At 46.2% G+C, this 24,854-nt stretch overlaps 1 protein-coding gene across 1 annotated transcript; it reads left to right on the top strand.

The window, feature by feature from the left end:
- Positions 1–9,935: 9,935 nt before the first annotated feature.
- On the top strand, positions 9,936–14,494 carry CHST2 (carbohydrate sulfotransferase 2). Its single transcript, XM_042956466.1, has one exon. It carries the CDS (start codon positions 12,063–12,065, stop codon positions 13,917–13,919), a length of 1,857 nt encoding a protein of 618 aa, XP_042812400.1. The 5' UTR covers positions 9,936–12,062; the 3' UTR covers positions 13,920–14,494.
- Positions 14,495–24,854: the final 10,360 nt, after the last annotated feature.

Genomic DNA, 24,854 nt, shown 5'->3' with positions numbered 1-24,854 from the left:
ATAGCATGACGAGGTTGTTCAGTGAGCTGGATCCAGGGCTGCAGGTTGAGTGAGACCGCTTTAGGTGCACAGGCATGATCATAAACCCCTAGCAACAGGGAAGCTGGCAACTAAAGGGTTAATATTAGACACCCACTCCTGAACCAAAATCCAAACATAAAAACCAACCCATGGCTCCAATAAACTGTGTGGTTCATGACCTAACATAGATGAAAGGGGTGATAGGGCACACAAGATGGAAAGTGTAATAAACAAACAAACACACAAGCAAAAAAGCCTCCGTTAATGAGCATTCTGACCACGATCAAATCACATGCAAATTGGGAGCTGTCTATTTGAATTGTGTAATTGGAACTCATCACATGGGGGAAGAAATTCATAGGGTAGAATTTGGATTGTACTAGGGAGACACTGAACTGAACCACTAAAGGTTAATGGAGCAGTTAAGCTGAGGAAAGTTGCAAAATCAATTTTACAGCCAGGATGTTTGTACATTCTTTCATTCATTCACTCAATAAATATTTGCTCAGTGTGCTCAGTGTACTCCATATGCAAAGCACTCATACTAAGTCCTAAAGCAGTTTTAAAGATGGGCATGACAGTAGTATAAAACGTTCACACTGATTTCTTTAAGTGGCAACATGTCTGCCTTTGAGTTGTTATGTTTCCCACAAATTATGGTCTTTGTCTTAAGAAACTTATTTTCTGGGACGTTTCTGAAAGACTGGAACCCTACCATTCATGGTATGTCAGATAGTTTTCTTTATTTTGTTTTGTTTTTTTTTTTTTTTTAATTTTTTTTTTCAACGTTTTTTATTTATTTTTGGGACAGAGAGAGACAGAGCACGAACGGGGGAGGGTCAGAGAGAGAGGGAGACACAGAATCGGAAACAGGCTCCAGGCTCCGAGCCATCAGCCCAGAGCCTGACGCGGGGCTCGAACTCACGGACCGCGAGATCGTGACCTGGCTGAAGTCGGACGCTTAACCGACTGCGCCACCCAGGCGCCCCTTTATTTTGTTTTTTTATTTGAGAGAGAGAGAGAGAGAGAGAGACAGACAGACAGACAGACAGGGAGGGAGAGGGGCAGAGGAAAAAGAGAATCTTAAGCAGGCTCCACACTCAGTGCAGAGCCCAATATGGGGCTTGATTCCATGACCCTGGGATCATGACCTGAGCCAAAATCAAGAGTCGGTGCCCAATAGTTTTCAGAAGAATGAAGGATGATTTTTAATTTTAGTCTGGGATTGGTCTGTCTTTAACACTTTTTAATACTTGCTAATCTTCCTCTCCTTTAAAAACAAAACAAAACAGAGATCATGTCTAAACATTTTATAGGCGATAATCTAACTAGAATTTAATAACTTTCTTTTGGTTTTTGGTTACCTTTCAGTTTTGGAACATGATGGTTTTCCATACCATTTTTATTTATATAATTTTTATTTAAAATAAACACAGGTCAGGTCTGGAGCAAGGAGTCAGATGAAAGAAAATAGTGGATAAATAATAGAACAATATGTGCATGTGGCAAGAAAGAGGGGAAGTAGCAGTGGAAAGAGCGAAATTTGGGAACCTTACGAGGAGAAGTGAGGCGTGCTTCGCTCAGCTAACTCAGTGGTTCAAGCAGGAGCCGCAGAACACGCTAGGCATTGGCTGCCTCTTCCTTCTGTGGTAATTATGGAAGCTCCCAGAAGGAGGCTTTTCTGCCTGTCGTTCTGTGGATGGAGACTGGCATTGGAGCAAGGAGCCTTCCAAGTGGGGAAATGACTGTGGAAGCCTGAGAGTCAAGGTGTGTGCTACAGTTGACGGTGGTGCCCCAACTGAAGTATGCATCAGAATCAGCAGGAGGGCTTTTCCAGGTACTGTTGGAAATGCTGGAGGTAATATCCAGTGACTGGGGGAAGGGGAGTGTTTAAACCTCACCTGGAGAAGGTTGTTGAAGGCCATGTGAGAAGGCCTGTGAATCTGGAGAATAAACACAGAACTGGAGGTCTGGCCGCTGAGCTTGGAGTGTGCATCCTTTTGTGGTTATGGACTTGCAGTACCACCAGGTGCTTCTGTTTCCTCAGTTCTTCCCAGCAGTCAGTGACTAAACTCTGTTTTAGCACATTTATGTATCTCTCCCGTTGCCCATGAGACCTCCTTGCATATTAGCCCCAGTTGGGTGGCACTTTCGTGGGAGAGATTGGGAGGAGAATGCTTGGATGTGGGAGGACGGAGAGATCTTCTGATCTGGATTCTCTGTTCTTGCTTTGTATCGAAGCTGAGTACCGGGTTAGGCTTTCAGTAATCCTTGGGGGACACCATGAAGTCAGGAAGCTAAAATTCTACTGGACCTAGTTATTCATGGGCAAAATTAGTGCCTCATTTCCAGTCCTCTTGAAATATCTATCCTTCTCTGGTGAGCGATTATAAGGATGAGCATCTGTAAATTGCTTTGAAAGTGAACCATGGTTGTGCCAGGAGATGACATTATCTACCTTCTCTTGACGGCAAGAAACAGCAATGTGGGGGGTCTTGTAGGTAAATAAAGACTTTTTGAATCAGGAGGAATCATGGGATTAAACTAAATGTGAGCCCCAAATGCACACAGTGCATATTCAGCACTTTGCCTTGAACTACCAGATGGATAATAATCTGTTAGGGGATATTCTGTGTGGGTTATTTAAAAGGATATAAAAGATTGCTGACCCTGACTGGGACTGTATGCAAGCTGTGGGCTCATCTGCAGCGATTGTACACATATTTCTAAGGGTTTCCAGCAAAACATAAGTAAACAATTGCCTGCCTGAGTGATATGGGAGTTTCATAAGGGCCATAAACACCCAAGCTGATGGCCAACATGGTTGGACAAATCCAGCTGTTTACAGAAACAAGGCCATTCAGCCAAAAACATACCAAATGGCACCATCTTTCATGGGTTCTTTTCCAACATGCCATGCCAAGCAGAAGGGTAAAATCTGAGAGATGGATGCCCAAGCGTTCTGACCTGGTGACACCAGCAAAAATGCTGCAAACATGTGAAGATATCGTGGCCTTCACATCATTATGGACAGAATTAAACAAGCCAGGGATCCAAAAGCCTCCAGAGCAGTGCCATGCATATTAATTGAGAACAATTAATTTTCACTGGAGAGGCCTTCTTTCTGTCATTAGTGACTGTTATTCCCACTTTGTCGGCACTGCTATTCTGTCAAACCCGATATTATGTGTTACGATGCTGCACATCCAATCTTCATTCTCTAGGTTCAGAGTCCAGGCCATGGCAATGGCTGAACATTGGTTTTCCATAATAGGTGTTAAGGGATGAACTGAACCAGTAGGGCTAAAGCCCAACAGTCTCTTATGTTCTGTGCAGAGGAGATTTGGGGGAAAAAGCCCAAAATATCCACCATTAAAATAACAGTGGAAAAATAAATTTGAATGAACCCAGGTGTTTGTCATAAAAATCACAGCAAATATCTCAGTACAATAAATTCCTAATTTCTTATGTTTTCCTGGAATTTCATCAAGTCGATTAGATCCTGAAATAAATGACAAATGGGGCATTGGCTGGAAATGAAGAAAGCAATGCATTTTCACATAAAGGCTAGGAGTTTAGATATGTATTGGATTGGAATTTGACCTATGGCATTAAAATGCAGATTGTCTCCCAAAAACTGTAAGTGGGACACAGACCTGCAGATGAGACTTTTTTGCATAATAAGTTGTGTCCTGACAATGAAATCTTGCATAAAAATAGACAGCTAACAAGGCAAAGGAAAAGAAACAGTTCAACAAATCAACAAAACATTTTGTGCTCTAGAAATGAGTGTGACAGAAACCGAGCTCAAGCCGAAAGGTTGCTCCTTTGAAGTGAGTCAAACCACATGTTGTGTCGTGACTGAGAAAAGAGGAATCTGAAGAAGGACAAGGATATATCATCTGAAAACTAATGAGACGTTACATTTTAAGCCAAAGTTGCATCCAACTTTTTAGCATGTAACTAGGCAAGATCTGAGCCAGAGGATAAAGAGTTGACATAAAACTTTGGGGATTCAGAATTCAGACACTACCACAGAAAAGGAAAGGGGGAAAGGACAATCTATAGAGCTGAGAAGATGCAGAATGAAACAATCCAGGCTGAGAACTACTTTCTATCTCCAATTTTTCCCTCTGAGGGATTTGCTATCTTGTGACTGCCAAAACAATGCATGTATGAGACCGTACATTCCACTTTGTTCACCAATACATTTTAGAAATTATGCAGCATACATTAAGCACAGAGGTCACCTAAGGAAAGTTGCTGTTTCTGCATAACAGTTTGTCTATAAGTTACAAGAATAGAGAGATAGCATTGCCTAGAATGGAATCTGCTTTTGTGTGTGGCAACGTGTACCATGAGACTCATGACATGCCCCAAACACTCATTCTTCTGCAGAAAGAACCGATGTGACAGTATGTTGCTATTGTAATTAAGTGCTGCCACGTTTTCTTTTTCTTTCTGTTTAATGCAAGCAAAGGAGGTATTTCTGTTGCTTTTGGCAAATACAAAAGTTGAGAGTAATGGACTAGTTCTGGGAATTGTGAGCATTATTTTACTTATTTTTGTGCTAAGAACAAAATATTCTCATATGGTTGTGCAAGTTGTGTACTGCACAAAGGCTCCAGCATCTGCTCATTAGCTGTGAACCCTGACAAGGGGCTGTACCTGGGGCAGGGAAGGGGGTAGGGAGGCATCTCTTTTTAATTTGCACTGCTCCAGGAGAATCCTCTATGAACCACCTGGTAATCTTACGTAGCCCAGAGGCGGGACCAGTCCACCCACCTGCATGGCCCTGAGTAATTTATTGTAGGTGTTTACCCATCATTAAACACCAAAGTGGCTGCTACTTTGCTTCTTACACTCTAATGTGTGGACCAGTCACACAGGAATCTTGCTAAATGGCAGACACTGATGCAAGATGTCTTGGGCCTGAGATTTTGCATTCTAACAAGCTCTCAAGTGACCTCGTTCAGCTGATCCACTGACCACACTTTGGGTAGCAAGGCCCAGGGGACATCAAGGCCATCAAGACACACAGGTCAACTCCAGCTGTGATGGGCTCCATTCTCCCTGCTGTTTGAATACTTCTCCCCATCTTTCTGCACCCTTCCAATGTCAACCAGAACCCTTCCTGCCTGAAAAGAAGCCCTCACCAAACCAAATCCCCAAATATCCCTAACAAAAGAGGAGGAAAGAAAGTGATAGGACATCCTTCTTTCTTGTAGATCCTAAGTTCTTTCAACTTGCTTCATTCCTCCCTTAAGAGAAAAGACCCTTCATGTGGGGTGGGGGCAGGAATTACTAAGGGCTCCATGCCATGCTGTGTGCTTTACCTACCTCTGAACCCTCCCTGGCCTTTTCTGTCTATTCTAGGAGACAGATATTATTATCCTATTTACAGATGGGAAACTGAAGCTCAAAGAGATTTCATGTCTTGGCTAAGAACATTGAACTTGTAAGTAAACTTGTAGGGAATTAAATCCAGAGCTGATTCCAAATTCTGTACATGGGCCACTATCTGTTTTTAAATCTCAAAGAACTTAATTCTGTTAATAAAGAGATGGTTTTCCAATTGACCGCCTATTATCAGATACTGTGGTACCTGAGGTAGAAGTCACATTGAAGGCCTGAGGGTGTTACAGCAGACATCCCTTTATTTGTTTTAAACAGAATTCTATTAGTGCAGAGGCGTGTGGATGTCCCATGGAATTTCTGCCAATGTGATGTTATCTCTTCATCCTCATGACTGTTGATTTGGGTGACTGCTTAATTGTTTTTAAAGCATTTCTGATCAGGGACTGAAACTTCAGTGTCAAAGCTTCTCATCTTTTCAAATGTCATATTTCAAAATACTCTTGAGAGTTATCTCTCCTGACTGATCAGGATGGATGGGGGCGGGGGGGCAGAGATGGGCCTAGATGGTCCACAGAGAGGGGGATGGCTGCCTCTGAGCAGATACAGGGAGGCCTGGCCTCTGAGCATCTGTTAGGGTACAGACCTTCTGTGGAGAGAACAGGCTTACTCCAAGGAGGGATTCCTGTGAACTGGAGCTCCACACTGGGGATGAGAGGCAATAATCAGAGCAAAGCACTCTGCACACTCCCAGCTTCAACCCTGTTCAGTGTGTTCATAACTCACAAGTCCTGACCAACTGAGGGAGAAAGCCAGGGAAATGAAATGATTTTCAAAGTGCTTCAAGACCACTGTCTAGCTGAGGATAGCAGAAGACACAGCTTTTACTGCCACTGGGCGATGTTTGGCATGGAGATGTGGAAAGAGATGACAGAAGCCGGGTCTCTTGTTTCCAGGTAATAGTTTCTCCAAGAAGCCTTGTCCTAGAAGTTATTCATCCTTACATGCTTCAGCATGATAACTAGCTTCATTCAGCACGCTGAGATGACCCAGCAGCCTAGCGCATCAGAGGGGTAGATGTGGCCCACACTAAATTGCCTTTAGTGAACTGAGCATTGACATTATGCCATTGGATTGCATTGACTGGTCTTATAAGAACCAGCACTTTCTGCCCCAACTCTATAGTCATTTTTATTGTAGACTACAGAGACACATTTAAGGACTTAGTCTACTTTCTATACTGCATAATTCTTTTATGAGGACCCACAGCAAATCGACCAATAAGCATTTATTGAACACTTACATGCCAGATACTATGCTAGTATTGGGAAAAGAGTAGTAAACAAAGAAATCACATAAATGAGGCTTACAATAGAGGGAAGATAAAAAATTTTTTTCTTAGTTTTCTGTGTCAGGTAAGGCTGTTGGTCTCCTGACCAATTTTCTTTCTTTACACTGGCTACTGGGAAGCTCAGGACCAATTTTTTTTTTTTTTGGCTCACCTCTAATAATTGAATAAGACCTCATGGAATGAATCGCTATATAGAAGCACACCCTTGGCTTCATGTTATTTTCCATTTGATCACTTTTCTTGTATTTATCTTTGTGGGCAATCTCACATCCCTACTCTCTCTCTCTCTCTCTCTCTCTCTTTTTTATAGGGGGCTGTAATTAAATAATAATCAAAGAGCCCAGTAGGTCCTTGGAAGCAGAGGTCAGGAAATACTGATGATTAGATGTGGTTTCTGGGAGTAAATCTGACTAAAAAGGCATGCTAATTAGTGTGATAGCAGTCCTGGCTGTGTGGCTGAGGGGGCAGGGATTACAAGTGCGCAGCCCAGCCAGTGTTGGTGATAAATAAGGCCAGGGGAAGGTGTGAGTGGTGAGGTCACTGATGCCCATGTGGGGGCTGGGCTGCATGGAGATCCTATGATCACTGTCTGGCTAGATACTGGAATGTAAATGTGGGAACTCAGAAGAGAAAGCACTGCTTTAAGGGCAGGTGGAGAATAAGGCACAAAGATGAAGCATGAATGAAACCAAAGCTGCAATTAGGCAGTAAGCCATCACGTTGATTAGGAGTTTTTGGTTGTAAGTAACAAAAATGGACTCTGACAAACTTAATGGGGAGGAGGGAGAATTTGTGGATGCATTTGGAGTAGCTCACAGGATCTAAAAAATAAATCCTCCAGGTTAATAGGCTTAAAGACAGGGCCCCTCTGAAAGGTTAATGGAGCATCTCTCTAGGGCCCCACTGATGGGAGGAGGAGGCTGCAACTGTTTTCTGTTTTTCAGTCTGTCTGATGAAGATTCAGACTGTCTGGCACGTACAAGGAGTTCAATACACATAGATTGAATGAATGAATGGAACTTTCATGAAGAGAACACTTAACTTGCTAAGTCTGGGTCCCACATATGCCCCTTGGGAGGAGAAGAGGAGTGCTTCGGCCAAAGTTCCCATCAAAGCCACAGTCAATGGGGTGGGGTGGTTCAGACACTGCGCCTGAAGAGAGGAAGAACGGAAGGGCAGGCCAACCCCAGAAGGGTGCCTGATGCAGGCAGCAGAGAAATGGCTGGTGGACTAGTTGTGGCAGGGGGACATCTCCTTGTCCAGTTAGCTTGTCCCTAATGTCTGGTAGGAAAAACTGTGCAAAGAGACTCCAAGGCTTTGTTCCCAATCTTCTGTCTTTATTCCCACACTCAGATGTGTCTTGCTAGTATTTATTTAAGAGTTTTGTGTGTATATTAACCAACGCAAAGGACCTATTTCCTCCTCTGAAATCCTCCTCTAGTTATTATCCCCTTAGAATGAGTTGGGGTAAGTATTCACTCTTCTTCCGTTCTCTGGAAGAGTTTGTATAAGATAGGAATTATTTACCCCTTGAAAGTCTGGTAGAAAGCCTGATAAAGCCCTCTGGGCCTGTTGTTTTTCTTATGGAAATATTTTAAATGACTGCTTCATTTCCTTATAATCATAAGACTGTACAGGCTATTTCTTTGTTTGACAATTAAGGCAAGTTTTTTTTTTTCTTCTTGGAACAACCATTTCATTAAAAAATTTTAAGTAAATTAAGTAGAGTGTTTATCTCTGGAGGTTTTTGGGCTCTGTAAAGGGCTCGTGAGTATTCATTATCTTATTTAAAATCATATGAAATAGAAGAGAGCCACCCTTGGACTGATGATGGTGTGTTTTAAATCAAGGATTATGATTAATCCAATTCTGTGCATTTAAGTTCCACTAAAAATGCGTATTTGTTGCAAATATGAGTGAGCCAATCTATCTTGGTGTCCAGGGGTGAATCTGGCAGGCCCCCACTGACACTGACAAGCTTGGCTGGAAATTGTCCAGATACCCTTGACTTACATTTTTTTCCAAATCCTGATCATGGAGGAAGGTCTTGGAAGATTTTGATGCCATGGGCTGGGGTACTGGGCTGACAGCACCCCGGAATGTTAGGCCCCTATTTGTCAGGGATTAGGCAAAGGTCACAGCCAATGTCCAACAGCGTTCCTTTTCCCCATCACAGGGGTCCAAGAAGAGATACTGAAGGAGCATCCTGGAAAAGGATGTTCTATGCATTGCATGAACTGAATTGCAATGAACTAAACAGTGAGCTGAAATTAAGGACAGCCTATGGCATGACTGGCTCCTCTGCCAATGAAATTATAAGGTGACTTATTATATGTCTGGGTCATTGCCATGCTAGAAGAATAAGTGGATTCAAATGAAAAGAATTTCTGAACACATGTGGGAAGAAAGGCGTTGTTAGCAAGTCTTTGGATGTCATGACTTGTGACAAAGTTTGGAATTAATAATGACACCATGCAAAATGGTAAAATTTTTGCCAGCAAGGAGAGGGTGGAGATGCCGGAACCTGTAAATTTATGCCAGCTGAGCACTCGCTGTGGGGGCGTATGGCAAATGGATTTACTATTTTGCCGACTCTAGTGAAGTGTTAGAAAATTGCAACAAAATTTTTCCTATGCAAACAATTGTTTAAAAAGGGGTCTTCCCTCAAATAACTGCAATTCATGGTGCTTTCTGAGTAACCACAAAGCCAGAGACTAAATTAAAAATACTAGAAATTATTTTTCTTGGAATCATGCTGAATATGAAAATGGAGATTTTCTTTCCTCCACAACACCCTCTCTCTTTAATCAGGCTTTCAGTGAGCCAATATAACTTATTTATTTTTATGGGGAAAAGGTAGAGGGAAGAGGGGACAGGGACTTTTGAGACAGCAGTGGAAGAGAGGTGGGTGGGTCCAGAAATGGAGAGATGAGAAGTCACACAATTAAACTCTACCGCCTTCCTCTGTAAACAGGGATTAAGGGCGTCTGTCCTGACCCGTTCCTAGAGGGGATGCTTGCTACTTGAGAAAGCTGCACACAAAACTCTACTCTGTCCTAGAAACGTCTCATCCTTACACTTTATCAGAACGACAGGGGGAAAAGTTATTTGAACTCACTCAGGGCGTTATGGGTTTTTCTGGAAAACGGGGGAAAGTCTAGTTCTTTGAACATTTTTCTATCCTGAAAACCCACGTGAATTAGGTCACTTTTCAACAGTCCTTGCACTCCTGAGATTCTATAAAACTCACTGAAGAATAATGGCGCAAACAGCAACATTTTAAATTTAGAAGAGTCCTTTGGCTGAGAGAGGCTACCCAAAATAGCACAAATGTAATTCTGCAGTAACTGTCAAACTTCCAAAAACTTCATCGGGCAGGAGGTAACAGAACACCTCCAGCAGATCCGCGCTCTGTTTACCCGCAGCCCGTGAGCTTCAAGACTCCTAGTGATTCGCTGCTACTCAGGCAAGGCCTCCAGTAGGGTTCGATCATCTGGGCATCTAACACCCAATCACCGCTGAATTACTGGATGCTATTATAAGTGTCCCCATTTTACGGATGCAATTGAGGGTATGGCTTAGTCGTCTCTCTTACTCTCAGGAGCGAGCGATTTTTCATCTTTTTGAAAAGAAAGCAACTCAAAATGACTTCTTCCAACGACCGTGTTTCCTTTAGTCGAATCATTTGAGCTCCTCTGTAAAAGCAAGAAGCAAGGCAAGTTGTTTTGTCTTTTTTTTTTTTTTTTTTTAACTGCAAACTACAACAACAAAGAGGCACTACTCCCCGACCCTCCACCACCCCGGTTCCCGAGGATGTCAGTCACCCTGGAAGCGTCACCGAAAGCGGAGGTCGGGAGAGCATTTTCGGGCGGCAGCCCGAGCGGCCCTGTCCGTAGGTGGAGTAAAGCGGGAGGCAAGACGCCCCGCCTGCACACTCCTCCCGAAAACTGATGCGTCTTCTTTGACCCGGGGGTCAGAAAGATTTATTACTTCCTCAGTGAGGGAGAAACCCCAGACCAGCTGGAATGCGTGAGCCGGGAGTAGAAAGCCTGCAAGCGGCGCTCGGCGTCCTCGGAGCGCTCCCGGGAGCGGCTGTGTCCCCGGTTCCCGGAGGAGCCGGGCTGTGCAGACGCCGAGGGAAGAGCAGAGTGGGCGGCCGCTGAGGGATTTCTGTTCAAACTTTATCACCAACTCTTTCTGAGAGCAAAAATATGCGGCTGAGCCTGGCAGCGGCAAGGAGACTCCCAAGTTTCTCAGAGCCCCCGACGCCCGATCGCTCCGAACCCCGCGCTCGCGCCCAGGCTTTATGCGCACGGATTGTTACGGCCTCTGCCGTGCGGCTGGCGGCCCGGGCTGCGTCGCCGTGAATCGAGTCCCGCATCTCCAGCCCCCAAGGCGGCGGCGGCTGGAGCCCGACTCTGGGAGGAGGGCGGGCGCGGGACGGGCGGAGGAGGAGGGCAGCGCGGCGAAGGGGAGGAGCCGCAGCGACAGACGGCGGCGCGCACCAACCCGGCGCCGGCTGGCAGGAGCCGCGCAGAGGCTGGCCCGAGCGTGTTGCAGCCGCTCCGCGTAGGGGGAGTCGGGTAGCAGCATCCTCCCGGGCGCCGCTTTCGCGCGGCGGCAGCGGCGGGGGCTTTCTCTGCCCGGATACCTCTTTGGCCAGAACTAGTCGGTGCCAGGGGGCGGGCCGACAAGGGAGCGCTGCAGACTCGGGCCCCTTGGCCGATTGTTGTGTGTGTAGGGTCCTCCCCGGCCAGTCGGAGGCTGCGGAGCGGCGGGCGCTGCCGGCAATGCCGGCCCGGGCATCCTCCGAGTGATGGAAGAAGCAGCTGCTGCCGCTGCAGGGTCTCGCTGCGCCCCATCCACCGCCGCCAGAGAGATGGGAAGGTTCGGTGCACGGAGGCCGAGAGCGAGAAAGGCGGAGCCGCTTTGCCGGGAGCTGGGTCCTGTATAAGCCCCCTCCCCCAGCCGGCTTCGCCCCCCAAAGCGAGGAAGGAAGCTGCGGTCTCGAGAGGGCGGCGGAGACGCCGCTGGAGCTGGGCACGCCGGCCTCAGCGGAGCGCAGAGCAGGGTTCCAGGCCCGGTGAAAGTTTCCCTTCCCAAGCCGCAGGGCGCTTGCCGCCCGGAAACTGCCCAGGGCTTGCGGTGCTGAGTCCCGTGGACCCCTCTGAGGCGCGGGGACTCCCGCGGAAGACAGAGAAATCGAGGAACGAGTGACAGCAGGACAGACCGCCCGGCCGTGAACCCGGGCGGCTCTGGGGTGCGCCCGCGGCTCCAGGTGAGCGGGGGAGCCTGGCAGACCCGAGGGTGGGCGTTACTTAGGTGGAGGAGGCGGATGGGGAGGAGGATTGGGGCGCATCGGCTTACTCTGCTTCCCCTCGCAGGTCTTTCTCGGAGCCGCTGCCATGGGAGAGCCAGCTTTGGGCGTCGGGGACCAGCCGCCGCTGCTGCCGCGCCTGCCTCGGAGCCGCGGCCCCAGTCCCCGCGCCCGAAGTCGGCCCGCTGCGTCCCCCTCTCGGGCTGCAGGGCCGCCTCCGCCGCGTCGCCGGCCCCGGCTGTGCCTGTGATGAGCCGCAGCCCGTTGCGAGCCCTGCCCCCGGGCGCGCTCCCCCGGTTGCTCCCGGCCGCGCCTGCCGCCGCGCCGCGCGCCCTGCTCCCGCCGTGGCCCCGGCGCCCGGGCCGTCGTTGGCCCGCGTCCCCGCTCGGAATGAAGGTGTTCCGCAGGAAGGCGCTGGTGCTGTGCGCGGGCTACGCGCTGCTGCTGGTGCTCACCATGCTCAACCTCCTGGACTACAAGTGGCACAAGGAGCCGCTGCAGCAGTGCAGCCCCGACGGGCAGCTGGGTGCCGCGGCGGGGGCGGCTGGCGGCGGCTGGGGGCGCCCGGGGCCGCCGCCAGCAGTGCCGCCCCGCGTACACACCCGCCTGGACCCCCGTACGCCGTACCGCCCTCCCGCCGCCGCCGCCGCCGCCGCCGCCGCCGCCGCCGCCGCCGTCGTTGGGGCGGCCCCCGCCGCCGCAGCAGGGGTGGCGGGGGCCGTAGCCACTCCCCGCAATGGCACTCGGGGCACCGGGGGTAGCGGAGAGAAGCGGCAGTTGGTGTATGTGTTCACCACGTGGCGCTCGGGCTCATCTTTCTTCGGTGAGCTCTTCAACCAGAACCCCGAGGTGTTCTTTCTGTACGAGCCAGTGTGGCACGTGTGGCAAAAACTGTACCCAGGGGACGCTGTTTCCCTGCAAGGGGCTGCGCGGGACATGCTGAGCGCTCTGTATCGCTGCGACCTCTCCGTCTTCCAGCTGTACAGCCCCGCGGGCAGCGGGGGGCGCAACCTCACCACGCTGGGCATTTTTGGTGCGGCCACCAACAAAGTGGTGTGCTCCTCGCCACTCTGCCCCGCCTACCGCAAGGAGGTCGTGGGGCTGGTGGACGATCGTGTGTGCAAGAAGTGCCCACCGCAGCGCCTGGCGCGCTTTGAGGAGGAGTGCCGCAAGTATCGCACGCTGGTCATCAAGGGCGTGCGTGTCTTCGACGTGGCCGTGTTGGCGCCGCTGCTGCGCGACCCCGCCCTGGACCTCAAGGTCATCCACCTAGTGCGCGATCCTCGTGCTGTGGCCAGCTCACGCATCCGCTCGCGCCACGGTCTCATCCGCGAGAGCCTGCAGGTAGTGCGCAGCCGGGACCCGAGAGCCCACCGCATGCCCTTCCTGGAGGCCGCTGGCCACAAGCTCGGTGTCAAGAAGGAGGGTGTGGGCGGCCCGGCAGACTACCACGCGCTTGGCGCTATGGAGGTCATTTGCAACAGCATGGCCAAGACACTGCAGACGGCCCTGCAGCCCCCGGACTGGCTGCAAGGCCACTACCTGGTGGTGCGGTACGAGGACTTGGTGGGAGACCCCGTCAAGACCCTACGGAGGGTGTACGACTTTGTGGGGCTGCTAGTGAGCCCCGAAATGGAACAGTTTGCCCTCAACATGACCAGTGGCTCAGGCTCCTCCTCTAAGCCTTTTGTGGTGTCCGCTCGCAACGCCACGCAGGCCGCCAACGCCTGGCGGACGGCCCTCACCTTCCAGCAGATCAAACAGGTGGAGGAGTTTTGCTACCAGCCCATGGCCGTGCTGGGCTATGAGCGGGTCAATAGCCCCGAAGAGGTCAAAGACCTCAGTAAGACCCTGCTCCGGAAGCCCCGGCTCTGAGAGGGTTTTCTGGGAGACTTGATTCCTTGTAGAGACACCCACGGGAGGATTGTGGTGTATTTAAACAAAAACAGCCCAGACCCAAACTGAGGAAGCCCACGTATTCTATTATAGATATATAATATAAATAACCACACAGGCACTTGCTGTCAATGTTTTGAGTCATTGAATTTCAAGGAACAGCCACAATACACACACGTCTCAGAAAAGGCAAGACTTGAAAGCTCTGACCAGCTCCCCTCCTCTCCTCTCCCCTACCTTTTTTCTCCCTTCCTTTTTCTCCCAGTTCTTACCCTCTCTCCTACCTGCCTTGTGTTTTGAAGTGGGATGTTGATTAAATCAAGGTCCAGCAACTTAAATCTTGTTTACAAAATTTTCGTCGCATCTGTGAACACGTAAAAGAGTCATTTGGATGTGGGGTGGGGTGGGGTGGAGAAAGGGGAAGTTGTCCAGGAGCACAAAGCTCCATTGGACAAACCAAGGAGGCATTCTTCTAAAAGTAGACTTGTGTAAAAGGCAAAGGTTATAAAGTGAGTATTAATAAAAAAAAAGGTAATAAATAATATTCTTTTTAATATCTGCCTCCATTACTTTGGATTTACCTGTGCTACTTGTCCTGTGTAGCTTCGGACGGAATTTGCTTCCCCTCCCCCCACCCCATTTTCCCAGTCTGTTTCCTAGAAAACTGCTAGGACGGGTGGCAGCAGCTTCTGACTCCTTGATAAGAACCTTGGAGTTGTTTTCTCACACGTAAATCACAGCCTGTCAGGTGCCCAGGAATGGGAACAAACCTTGAAATTCTAAAGGCAAAAACCAAGCAAGGCACTGGAGGAGAAGGCCCACTCTACTTTCCTGTTCCACTGTGGGCACAGAAAGGAAGAAGCAACCCCGTGAGGATTTGACGGCATTCGGTTTTGATTATTGTTGGGTTAAGACTGGGGAAACTTGACGCAGAGACGTGTTTTGGTGCTGAGGTTAGTTCAGAAAAAGGATTTTGTTTTTTGAAGAAAAGTGTGTAATTAAAATTTCTGAGGATTAAAACATAGACCTCGAAAATTAGTGTGAACACATTGTTGACAATGGTAGCAACTTCTTTAGAAAAATGAAAGAAGTATATGTGTCTGGAGTGTTTTTCTGCCTGTGACATAGTACATGGAGGCATTTGAAAAGGGGAAGTTTTTATCTGAGAACCATAAGGGTACGCACAGGCTTTTCCTTTTCTTTCTTGCTTCCTATTTAAATTAGTGCAAACAATATGAATTTATAATGGCTTACTTGGGATGCCCATGAGGCTACATCGCTTTTCCTTACTGTGTTTCCTAAAAGTAAAATTACAAAGAAGCTATAACATGTTGCAGACAGTATAAGGCTTCAGCCAAGAGCTTCTTTTAGATATGAAAATGAATTATGGGAAAGAGGAAATGAAATGAATTATGAGTAAGCATGTTGGATTTTGAGATTTGGTATTTTCCAGGGAGAAAACCATTCCAATTTTCCTGCAATGGTAATGGTGTTGCTGCTGTTCTGAGCCCATTTGTACTGAAACATTCTACAGAATGTCATGTTACAATAAGAAGTTATGAAGCCTGAATAGGAACAAGAGACAGTGTAGTTCTGTGTTTCATTAAATACGGTACAAGTTCAATATCATCATGACTTTATTTTCTATAATTTATTGTGAAATCTCTGCAGGCCAAGCTGTGTTGGTTAAATGCCGAGGATTTTAAGGAAAATATGATGAAAAATAATACATACATGGGAAATATTTAACACAAGATGATTCTTAAGTATAATTTTCATTACAAGGTGAAATCTCACCACGCTGTTAAGCATTCAAGATAAAGAAGCACAGAAGTTAAAAAGAAAAGTTGTATTTAGCAGTGGATTTTATAACATATTCTAGAATGATTAGTTCCTGACTTACTAAAATAGTTTATAGTGTTGTGTTTATTAAACCAGATTGTAGCTATAACATATCGATCCTGTTTTCTATGGTGTTTTCATGGTAGCGCCTATGCTGAAGTATCATGGCCAATAGTGGAATATTTGCAATAGCTTTAATTTAAGAAGACTTTAAAATTAAATGAACAAAATTAATATGAATGTGGGATGACTATAGATGACACAGGTTTAACAGGAAATCAAGGCAGCATCATTAAAAAGCAACCATTCTGAATAAAATAACCACTTAAAAACAAATTTCATACGGCATGAGAATCAGCTGTCGCTTAATCACAGTAGGATTCATGCTTGGTTTTTGAGTGAAGGAGTTTTAAACAGTTGAATTCATTCTCCTCTCAGTATATCTAAGGACTTTGTGTTGAAGTGGAATTATGCTGTTTTTGGATTTTGTATTAAAAAAAATATTAGATGCTGTATAGAGCCTTTGCAGCCTGCAGAGCATTGTGGCCTCTGCTCAGATGAAATTTTAAGCGTAAACACAGAACATTTGTCCCCTGTGCTGTGTCTGAACGTGGTTTCCGCCCGAAATACCCTTGTTTTGTAGCGATGCATTCTCTCCACTCTGCCACTCTGTAATTTGAAAGGTGAATTGTCGCTCCTGGAGATTTGTTCCTAGCTGCATTCTAGGAAAGCAAGACAAGTGTAGTTCCCACTCACGGCTGACATAGTCATATCAGTGGCATCCAGCTTCCACGGGTTTGAGAAGGAGAGACGCATTTTTTTGGTGTTAATAAGCTTCTGTCAGCCCCTGGTGCAAGCAGACCTGTGTCCCAACAAATTGCAACAGAACCTGTGACGATTTCTGAGGCAGCAAACGTAAAAGAGATCCTTTCACATTTCCCAACTTGGCAGGATATCCATCAGCAGGAGGAAATATTCTTCAGAGCAGGTTATCTGAGTGATTTTTATTTTCAGATTCTGCTTAGCTGATAGCACGCCTGACTTACTCCTTTGACTTTGGAATGCCTTTGTTAATTAGAAAGCTCTATTTAGAAAATGTAGCCTACCCAGTGCATTTAGTCAACAAATATGAGTTTAGAACAAGGCAGCGGCACTGGCTGGGTGCTTGAATTTCAGGGAGCTCAGAGGCACTCAAAGGCCTCATTCAGTCTGACCTGTGGGCACCTTGCAGGCAGGGACTGGGGCAAATCCTGTACCCTTCAGTGTCCATAGATGGAGTACTTGACAAACACTTGCTAAGTACCTCCACAAAATCTAGAACTATCAAAATTTGAAAGTCCTCAGAAGGGCAAGAGTGGAAGAATGTGTTACCTGTTTGGAGAAACTGCCAAGCTGTTCACCAAAGTTTGCTGAAGGAAAGGGGGCCTTAGGCTCCTATGTTGATGTGGGGAATGGGCAATAGGAACATCTTCAGGATTTCCAGGGTGACTGTACATAGGCTAGTATTTCCCACAGATGAAGTAGAAACAAAAACTCAGAATTTCTGAATGTGGACAAGTAAAAATTTCCAAATGAGGAATTTGATGTTTATTCTTTGTTTTCCCAATTGCATTAACAAGATAAAGGCAGAACTCAAAACATCCCTGCAGAAGAAATGAACTCTCTGAGGGAGAGCTATGAGGTTGTTCATTATTGCAGAAGCCATGTAATATTTATTATTTTGAGTGCTTTGGATGTGCAGTTTAAAGGACTTTGAGGTGGATTTCACCCAGGCATAGGAATAGTTACTTTCGGGAAGTTTGGCCTATTGTGGATGCTGAATGAGACAATGGCTGCCTGTTCCCATGCATCTCTGCCTGGCCGTGGCCAGTTCTGTCCAGGATTTCTGTTGCACACAGTATAGTTGCGGCTGGATTATGCTATCGGTTTGAAATTAATGTGAATCTGAGTGAGGCTGTTAATTAACATTCCCTGGGTCTGAGCAATGAAATAAAGATCATGTTTGAAACCTCGTCTCTAGAGATGACTTCAGAAAGACCAAGAGGGAAATAAAAAGGCATGTCTTATCTGTAGTTGCGAATAAGGATGAGGTGTCACTTTACCACCCTCCCCCAACTTTCTTCCCTCCCCACACATGACACCCATGCGCGTCTGCACATGCATTTGAGTTCCTGTGTTGTCTTCAGTCTGGAAAAGAGAACGTTTTGACACCAGCTAACAGGTATGTGGGGAGGGGTACTTTCGATTTCAGGTGAAATTGGGAGAGTGAGTGGCCAATGATTCTATCAGAACCTATGACTGTTCTGTGTCAGGATCCAGTGTGGACAGGTAGAAAATGACAGTTGCAAAGTGAGGAATGGCTTGAACTGTGTAATGGGCTGTCTTGAGGTAAATGCACACGTTACAGACCCCTCTTGTCATTCACCTTGAGGAGGGCCCCTTCAAATCTGTCACGGTGAAGAACGTAATTTGTTTATGTCCTTCCCCCCCTTTCTGGACTTGAGCTGCTACTTTTGCGGTTCAAATGCATGCCACTGAGCCGGCTCGGGTACAGGCTCTCGTACGAGTGTTTAATAATTTAAATTACAGGGCTTGACTTTTATTACATCTGATGCAATTCTGCACACCCTTAATCAAAGTATGCTGAGGAAATTGTTAAATTCTGAATAACACATTAAGCTTATAGAATGGGAAACTTTATGAACCAGTGCTTGGATGTGGTATTGTTTGTAAACTTGAAGGGGCCTTGAGGGAGTAGGAGCCTATCCTATACTTGGCAGGATGGTAAAGGATGATCAAGTGTGGCTAAGGCCAAAGCTTAACTTTTGGTTGAACCAGTTACTTGTAATCAGAGATCAAAAAGTGTTTGGGGACTGCTTGAACTTGCAGGTTTGTGATAGTCACCCTGCCAAGTGAATAGCGGTGAAAATGATCACCAAAGTGGCTCCCATCCCAAAGTGCATAGGCAGGGCTTGGCAGAAATTCACCTTGAAGCAGTTAATCCTCTAGACAGGACCAGCTAAATAATTTGTGGAGCGCAGTACAGAATGAAGGTGTGGAACCCCTTGTTAAAAAAAATTATGAAGCATTTCAGTTGAGCAACAGCAAAGAGTTAAACCAAGCGTGGTGTCCTTCTGGCTGCGGGGCCTGCAAACTGCACAGGCTGTGTGCCGTGGAGGCAGTCCTGCATCGGATGCAGGGACTGAAATGCCTGACTATAGGAGAGAGCAAATAATGGTGGCATTCAAGTTCCTGGGAAATCAGTGCAAAGGTAGAAGCTATTGTGTGCAACTATAATTAAAGCAAAGACATACCAGTGAGACAAATGTACTTTGCATGATGGAATTCTAAGGAGGTGGATGTGCACATGACAAATAATCCTTAGTAATTGCAGCCAGTGATTGACAAGGCCTTCTGAGTCATCAGTTGGGCTTGAGGGCACTTGGGACTGAGTGTTCTGAGGACTGGTCGGACAGAGACAGCCTATGCTGTTGCAGGAATCCTCACAAGAACAGGATAGACGTCTTCCAGGAGGACAGAGAGCACACTCTCCTTGTCCTCAGCAAGTGGATCCTGGTGCGTGCCGCTAATGATAAAGTTACCTTCCTTCTGGAACTACTGTGGGGCTCTGCGTTTGCTTCTTGTGTAATAGAGAGGGAAAGTCTATGTATGGAAGAGCAAAAGGTCAAGTGACAATAAACTCAAGGAGTAAAGGTGCAAGATGTACTAAGCCAACTGGTGTGTCTCTTCATTGTGCTAAGTATAGTTGGCTCGGTCTATTTTTATTGCAGGTGTGATATGTCCCATTTTCCTCCAGGTAGCAGTTCTCCACCCTCTGTCCCTGTCTCCTGCCTCCCATTTCTTCTCTGCTTTGTGGATTCCTACTCATTAGTGAAGATCCTGGATCCTTCGGAAGGTTTCATTTATTGGCCCTGCTCCAAGATGCAGAACTGTCTTTCTGTTCCCTACTTCCCCTTGTTCCTTTTGCATTGATCTATTGGTGTCAGTCACTGCAGATTGAGCTTCTTTGTTCACAGCCTCCTTCCTTTCCTAGTCTGGGCGCTTCAGGAAGGGTGGGACTGGATCCATGTGTGTGTGTATCTCCCCCACGCTGAAGCAGTGTCTCGCTCACAGGTCTTTAATAAGTGAGTGATAAATAAAAGATGTAGCCCAAGAAGACATTTGCTGAAGAGCCTTTAGAGTTAGTATGCTACATTCCATAGTGTCTTGGGCTTTGTACGTGTGGCAGACAGGAGCTGAGAAAGAAGGCGAATGAATGTGGACGAAAGGAATACCAAATAATGCCGGTGGAAGGCCTCAGATGTGATCCTTCCATATTAATGCCACCCCCCACCCCCCACCCCGCAATAAAAGTAACAAATGAACTTCAGTCAAACAGAAATGATGCAAGTTTTTAAGAGCCCAGTAGGAAAATGTATTATTGTAAAGGAGGCAGAGGCTGTGTATTTGTTTTTCACACATGGATCTCACCTCCACTGTGATTCTCTTTCAACCTCTCTGGGGACTAGAAATTTTCAAGAAGCAACATGGAGGTCTAAATATTACATTTCCATTTTCAGGTGTCCCAGTTACTCTGGCAAACTCTTCTTCTCTCTAGGGCTGAATGAGCTCCTGGGAGGAATTAAAATATTTGATGTTCTTATATTGGTGCTCAGTATCTTTAGATGAAGGACGGTGTTACGTTATTCTTTTTTAAAAGAAAAATATAAATGAAACACATTTTCTTTCTGAAATAATGGCCCTCACATTTATAGTTTTTAGTCCTGTTATTTAACCAGCCCTACTTGCTGGTGAGACCAGTAACCTTCCCAGGACGTGAGTTCCAAGTGTACTTTATTTAGGGTAAGTCTCAGTTGCACATAGTTTTTCATTTGTATTTCCACATTTCCCAAGTGACTTCTTGATGTGCTGTGCTCTTTATAACTTGCTATCACCATTTTCATTTCACTTGCAAGTGCCCTAAGTGGCAGTAATGATGGTAATAATCGTAATACTATCATTTACCCTTTGTAAATCATTTGTTTTGTGCCGGTCACTGTGCAAAGCACTTTGAATTATGATCCTATTTTATTCTCGCAACAATCCTATGGATAAGTATTATTATTGTCCCCATTTTACAGAAGAACAATTTAGGTTTAGATGGGTAATTTTCCGAAGATCCCATAGCTAGGACGTGGCAAAGCCTCTTTCTTTTTGCTTGGTAGATCAGAGATCACACTGTTTCCACTAAGGGATACCAACAAGGCAGCAAATCTTTTTGTCCCAGCCAAGTGCTTTCTGAGAAATTCTTGAATGCTTGTTTCTGAATGCTTGAGGCATGATGCCTTCAGCCAAAGAGGAGGTGTTACCTATATCTTTAGAGATGCATTTTTATGCAGCAGGAAGAAAAAGGTCACTGTTGGTTTGAGTGCTGTTGGATGAAATTCCTCTTGGAATGACCCCTGTTAGCCAAACAAGTCCCGGGGCCATTTGGGTGGTGGGAAGAAGCTCTTTGTGACACCTGGACAGGAAATTTGGGAGTTGGGAGAAAGAGAGTGAAAGGAGAGGGGTGTGGTAAAGGGAGGAATAACAGGGGACAAGTAATAGGACAGGGGGCTCAGGTTGCTGGGGCCCGAGGAGGGGACACTGACGTGGTGCTCCCCAGAAGAGAATGGCCAGTGGCAGGAAGACTGATGTTCAGCTGGGCATTGTTTGCCCTACTGAGCTGCACTATAGTTGCCACTGTTGCCCAAACCTCCAGTAAAGGCTGTTACATGCCTCACATTGGGTGGGTGGTGCTTTGCAGGTGGAAGGGATCAGAGTAGTGTCAGCCAGGAAGACGTGGAACAAGAAACCAGGAGAGGTGAAATGCATTGAAGCAAATGCAAATTCTGTAGTTGACCTTGGAACTGTTGGTTTAGCCCTTGAGTCCCTGGGGGAGTTTGAGAGGGAGGGGAATTTCTCTCCTACTGTGAGCTGGGGCTTCTAGGCAATCTTATTTGAATTATAAAGGACAAGGTAGCCCGAGTGAAGCTCAAGGAGGGGGCTTGTCAGCAGGCTTATATTTGTTCCAGGGTTAGGGACTCACTGGGCAAGTGGAGACCTAGCAAAGTCAGGAAGTGTTGGTATGTCATAAAAACTGAAGTGACAGAGTCAGCTCAGGCATTTGCAAGTGTCAAGTGAGGTGCAGAAAGGCTGTGAGATGTACTCTGTGTCCCTAGTTTAGAGGAGGAGCACAAACTAGAAATCCCAGCTCCTGATTCCCTGTTGGAGTCTCTCTGACATTTTCTCATCCTAGGACTTTTTATTTTCTTGGTTCCTACCAGTCTTTTGGCCACTCCAGTATTGCTCAATGTCTCTATACTATGTCTGGGGATCAGAAGAGTGCCCTTTGGGATTCTGGTTAAGCTTTAGTAAGAGATGAGGTTGAAACCAAAGCAGACAGCTGAGTTTCTGTTCTGGGTGGTCTGAAAATGTCATTCTGTTGGGCATCTGTCAAGGTTTTTTGGTTGCAAATCTGACTCAATTACAATGAGAAAAATAAGTAATGAACTGGAAAGGTTGTGGGGAGCCACAGAATTGAAGAATAGCTAAGGAGCAACGCTGGACACCTTGCTTTCTTCTCTTCCCAGCCCTGCCCTCCCTTCCCCTCTCTCCCTTTACCTTCCCCTCTCCTCTCTTTTTCTCGAACTCTCCTTCTCTTCTCTTTTCTCTTCTCTTCTCTTCTCTTCTCTTCTCTTCCCTTCCCTTCCCTTCCCTTCCCTTCCCTTCTCTTCTCTCCCTCCCTGCTTCCTTCCTTCCTTCCTTCCTTCCTTTCTTTTTTCCTCTCTTCCTCCGCCATCTCTCTCTCCCTCTCTCCCTTCATCCCTCCCTCCTTCCCTCTTTCCCTCCTTTCTTTGCCTTGCTTCACACATTCAAAATTCAAAGTGCTGGATGAGAGAGTTGCATTGGCTGAGGTTGGGTCAGGTATCTGTTCCTTGGCACCTGAGCAGAACACCTTGCCACCAGTGGGTGCCACCAGTCCCACCCACCAGCATCGATGTGGGGAAGTAGTTTCCCCGTAACAAAATCAGAATGCAATTATCAAAAGTAGGGGGATGAATGCCAGGTGGCCTTAAACTAATAAATATCTTTTATAGTCATTTACACACTTATTATTCTCCTGTTATCTTGAATAGTTGGAGGCTATTTAGAGTCCACCACACAAGGTGGTTAACTCCACATTGTTATGTTAAAATGAGGCAGAGATGTGCCTCATTAGTTAATTGGGCCACCATGCCTGTTGGACATAAAGAAGATCATCCACTTATTTACCCTTACGTAATGTGGATGAAGGCGACTCCAGATGGAATGAGTGTGGTGAAATTCATGTAAATGCCATATTTTGTGACGTGTTTTCCTTCAGGTTTTAATAATAATGCCACCCTATACTGCCATAATGCTTTGTAATCTGCCAAGGGTGGCAGATATTACCGGTTTCCCACCCACTAACCATTCTTGTGTCTTACTCCCAGAACCTTACTTTTGTTCAAGGAGGCAGTATGCTCCGCTAAAAATATTTCCCAGTCTCCTTGGTAGGTAGGAATGATCATGTGATAGTCGATGAGTTGTAAATGGAAATCTGCTAGGGGTTTTGGGGCAAGTGTTATGTTTCTGATAGAGACAGTTTTTTGTTTTTTGTTTTTTGTTTTTCTTGCCTGTTTTGTTTTCTTCCTCCCTCCCCTTCTTTCTATCTTTCCTGCAGATTGAGTCTGGGAGTGGGGCCTCTATTTCAGAACTGAAAGGCAGCCATGAAGGTAAAAGCAGCTTGCAGAAAGACAGAAGCTGGGGACACTGAAGCTGGGGATACTGATGACATTGTGCAGCCACTGCATAGCCTTGGACAACCAGCCTTCAAAATGTCCTGTGATGTGGGAAAAATAAACACCTAATTGTTTAAACGGTTGCTGCCAATTTTAATTGGCATAATCTTAATGAATACACCAAATACTTTCACTAAGGCAGATACAAGATTATGATCCACCTTTTACAGGAGAAGAACCTGGTAGTCAGGCTGAGTTGTTTGCTCAAGGTCTCAAAGTGTAGGAAGTGACAATTTTGATGTTCAAATTAGTGCTCTTTTCACTCAGCCAGGGGCACTCAGCTGGGTGTGGAACTGTTCCTGCAATCTGGCTGGGGGCGGGGGGTGGACTGGGGGCCGTGTGTGTGTGTGTGTGTGTGTGTGTGTGTGTGTGTTTTGCCATGACTGGGGAGTAATGGTGAATGTTTTGCTATGCACAGGACAGGCCTATGTAATGAACAATTGTTCTGCTAGAAATGCCAAGAGTGGTTCCATTGAAAAACACTGAGCTAAATTAAGCCAAAGAGAATTATGTACTTACTGACTCAAAATCAAGAATAAGGTTGGTTCATAATGATATTCAATAAATGTTAAATGATAATGATATCACTATTGTCATAGCATCATTATCATCGCTATTCTGGGATTTGTGGCTATCATGAATTTAAAAGTTGCATGTGTCTCTAGCTACATTCTGCTGTTTTAGGTGAGATGTGGAGAAGATCGCTGGCTGGATGATGGGTAATGGATAGGGAAAAATAGGAGAAATACTGGCTTGAGACTGTCAATGAGATCAAAGATTTGAGATTTTCTATAAATAAAAATAAAATCAAATAATATAAATAATTCTGGCAGAATAAAATATAGAACGTTGGTCAGGAATTCTTGAAAACTACATGTCTGCAGTTGTTACTAGTCAAGGGCTAAGGTATTTGGTATTTGTGTTGGATTGGAGGGGGAGATGTTGAGAAGGTGAAGGGCTGAGATGTTAGATGGGTTTCCAACACAAATACTGAAGTCACGGATAATGGTGGTGGAGACCATGGTGGACAGGAGGTCATGGATCTGGGTGCTCATATCTTGCAGGTATCTCTGGTTTCTTTCTTTCTTTTTTAAAATTAATTAATTAGTTTAGTTTTTCATTTATATCCAAGTTAGTGTATAGTGCAACAATGATTTCAGGAGTGTATTCCTTAATGCCCCTTACCCATTTAGCCCATCCACCTTCCCAC

This window comes from Panthera tigris, chromosome C2, assembly GCF_018350195.1.
Source record: "Panthera tigris isolate Pti1 chromosome C2, P.tigris_Pti1_mat1.1, whole genome shotgun sequence".
Lineage (NCBI taxonomy): Eukaryota > Metazoa > Chordata > Mammalia > Carnivora > Felidae > Panthera > Panthera tigris.
This window is presented reverse-complemented; position numbering and strand designations above follow the sequence as displayed.